Source organism: Bombina bombina, chromosome 1 (genome assembly GCF_027579735.1).
Source record: "Bombina bombina isolate aBomBom1 chromosome 1, aBomBom1.pri, whole genome shotgun sequence".
NCBI classification, from domain to species: Eukaryota; Metazoa; Chordata; class Amphibia; order Anura; family Bombinatoridae; genus Bombina; species Bombina bombina.
Window position 1 is genome coordinate 1,453,546,299 of NC_069499.1, and position 2,812 is coordinate 1,453,549,110.

Sequence of the window (2,812 nt, forward strand, 5' to 3'; positions counted from 1 at the left end):
ACATACACACACATGTATACATATACATATATACACATATACACACACACACAATACTAAAATCCAAATGCTGTTACGCAAACATGGATAACCACACAAATAATGTATACACTTTGAGGTTTTGAATACATGTATATATGTCATGACAAAGGTTCCTGTAATGTGCTGAAACATTGATTACATTTTAATTTGTATTATTTTATAAGATATTTTTTATGGCAAGATGCTTTTTTTTTAATTTCATGTTTGTCTGTCTACATACCCACAAATACACATGTATATACAGTACATCAATGCATACAAAACATACAGACCATTACTCCCCAGTAAAATACACATGTATATACATCAATGCATACAAAACATACAGACCATCACTCCCCAGTAAAATACACATGTATATACATCAATGCATACAAAACATACAGACCATCACTCTCCAGTAAAATACACATGTATATACATCGATGCATACAAGACATACAGACTATCACTCCCCAGTAAAATACACAAACACACTAATAGAATACATGCAGATCATTTCCTACACACAGCTCTCAATAAATAGGAATGCAACCTCTTACAAACACATCTGTCAGTAAGTGTGTATGCTGACACAATCACAGGAAACCAGCTCTTTGTTCTTCAGTTTTATTAAACGAACAAATGGATTCTATGCAGCAGATACAGAATCAAGTACAAATCTACACACAGGTCTCCCCCATGCCCAACATTTAAGGTTCCACAGGGGCAAGGAGGGGACACAGTAGAGTCTCTGGATTTGAATCAGGGGCTGAGGCAGTCTGAGGTGTCCAGTGAAAGGAAAATTTCAGCCTTGCATTGGAAGGTACTGGAGGTGTCAGGGAGAAGCTCGCAGCTGTGCAGGTTCGGTGAGATATCCTTCACACATATAGCCTGAGTGAGAGAGGGGAGATCATAAAATAGTATAGGCAGCGCAAGCTGAAAACGCACAGAAGGATGTTGAGAGGTGGGTGGGTGACAGACAGGTGAGTGAATGATTACCTGTAGGGAGGGAAGCAGCAATCAGTGTCAGAAGAAATGGGATAGAAGGAAAGAGAGGTAGAGGTGTGTAAGTGCCAATAGAATTTAGTGCTTAGTGACAGAGAAAGCAACATAGAGAGAAAGCAACATGATGAAATGAATGAACATAACTGTTTTCTTACATTTCCCATATGCAAAACTATCTATCTACACAATAAGTAGTAGAGAGACTAGTGATAGCTTCACTCTACATACACTCTATATTCTAGGCAATGGCATCCGTATTGGCCAATAATATACATAACACTCCTCACAATGACCTTTTGTGTGCACATATGTCCTGAACAAACAGAATCTCACTGTGATCTAGTCTGCAGGTGTCTAGGCTTCATTTCACCTGCAATTAAACATGTAGTGTGAATCAGACAGATTCTTTGTGAGCACGACCTCTTCTGTAGCTAGTCAAACTTATGTCTAATACATTCTCGTACCACTTCTAACTCATATGTGGTACCCACCTCTTGCTCATGTTTAGTTCTTGCTCTCTCATACTTTGCGCACACAACTTACATCTGTTACATTCAGGCTCACCTAAACTCATGCTGTCTACTCTTATGCCACTGCAACAAGGCCTTGCTCATGTTTCCTAATACATTTGGTTGATCACACTCAGAATCCAGTTTTATCAATTTTCATACTCCTCAAACCAAGGTGCTACTCACTCTCCTATTGTCTTCACACACACACAGATACTCTTTTAAATTCATACACAGACTCAACCACTTAGCAAATAATTCTGCTTACACATATTCCTCATACTCTACTCCTATCTCATAGTACATTGACTTTGCTCATACATCATGCACCTGACAATTGATTCAATAGAATCTGCATCTACATTACCCTGAGTCAGTTGGTTTATTGAACACAATTACATTACACTTACTACTTATATAAGGGCTAATCATACTCACACAATATATTGACTCTTCTCACCATTGAATTGTCACACCTGACTATGTTATATGTTATACTCACTTTCAAGTCCTCTTCACAAATGCTATCCCCCCTCCAGACTCTTCCCTTACATAATACCCCCAAGCTTAACTCACAATTGAGTCACACCATGCTTACAATTTTATTTAAACTGGTACACTAATCACAGTTGGCTTATTTCATCAAGACAGTGCTTACAAGCAACACTCCTGATCTACGTACTATTCGCTTACCACACCAACACCTTATTCAGACTTGTAATTCTTATTTATTTCCTGCTTCTTTCACACTCACCATACTTTTGAGCAAAGCTCCTTGTCTTTGACTCCCCAAATTGTTGAGAAAGTTGCCCTCCATGTTCTCAGTGCTCTCGCCTGGGTTCTCTGGTTCAGACCGGCGGATATCAGGGGACCGTCGTATCCCAGAGAGCAGTCCTGAGGCTCTGCCCACAGAATAATAACTGGGACCAGTTGTCTGTTTGTACCAGGCATTTGCACGCTGGCATGAGAGGAGCAGAGCCAGGACACTGCACAGCAGAGTGATACGCAGAGATGAGCGGGAGCTTGGAGATAGCATTATGAAGGTCTGGAGGATCTGAACTGAGGTCTGCAAGAGTTGGTAGCTTATATAGAGGGGAGCGTGTGCCAGTGACAACTCAGAAAAGGTGGGGGTTGAGAGTGAAGGGGGTTAGGGAGGGGTAGGAAGAACTAGAAATTCTCTTATTAAATCTTTTGACAGGCTGTGATAGTCACTAAATCAGCAACAGAAGCCCAGGGCTACGTAGACTGAGATAGTCTAGCAAGTGACAGATAAA

At 40.4% G+C, this 2,812-nt stretch overlaps 1 protein-coding gene across 1 annotated transcript; it reads right to left on the reverse strand.

The window, feature by feature from the left end:
• Window positions 1–637: 637 nt before the first annotated feature.
• NPB (neuropeptide B) lies at window positions 638–2,581 on the reverse strand. The gene is made up of 2 exons (XM_053696250.1): window positions 2,293–2,581; window positions 638–915 (listed from the first exon to the last, which is right to left on the reverse strand). The coding sequence occupies exons 1-2, from the start codon at window positions 2,572–2,574 to the stop codon at window positions 787–789; spliced, it is 411 nt and encodes a 136-aa protein (XP_053552225.1). The 5' UTR covers window positions 2,575–2,581; the 3' UTR covers window positions 638–786.
• Window positions 2,582–2,812: the final 231 nt, after the last annotated feature.

Bases quoted from the DNA above. Each gene is read 5' to 3' on its own strand.
- NPB (XM_053696250.1), bottom strand. From the start codon at position 2,574: ATGCTATCTCCAAGCTCCCGCTCATCTCTGCGTATCACTCTGCTGTGC. The intron at 916-2,292 runs GTGAGTGTGAAA...TCTCTCACTCAG, and splicing joins GAGCTTTGCTCAAAAGTATG to GCTATATGTGTGAAGGATAT.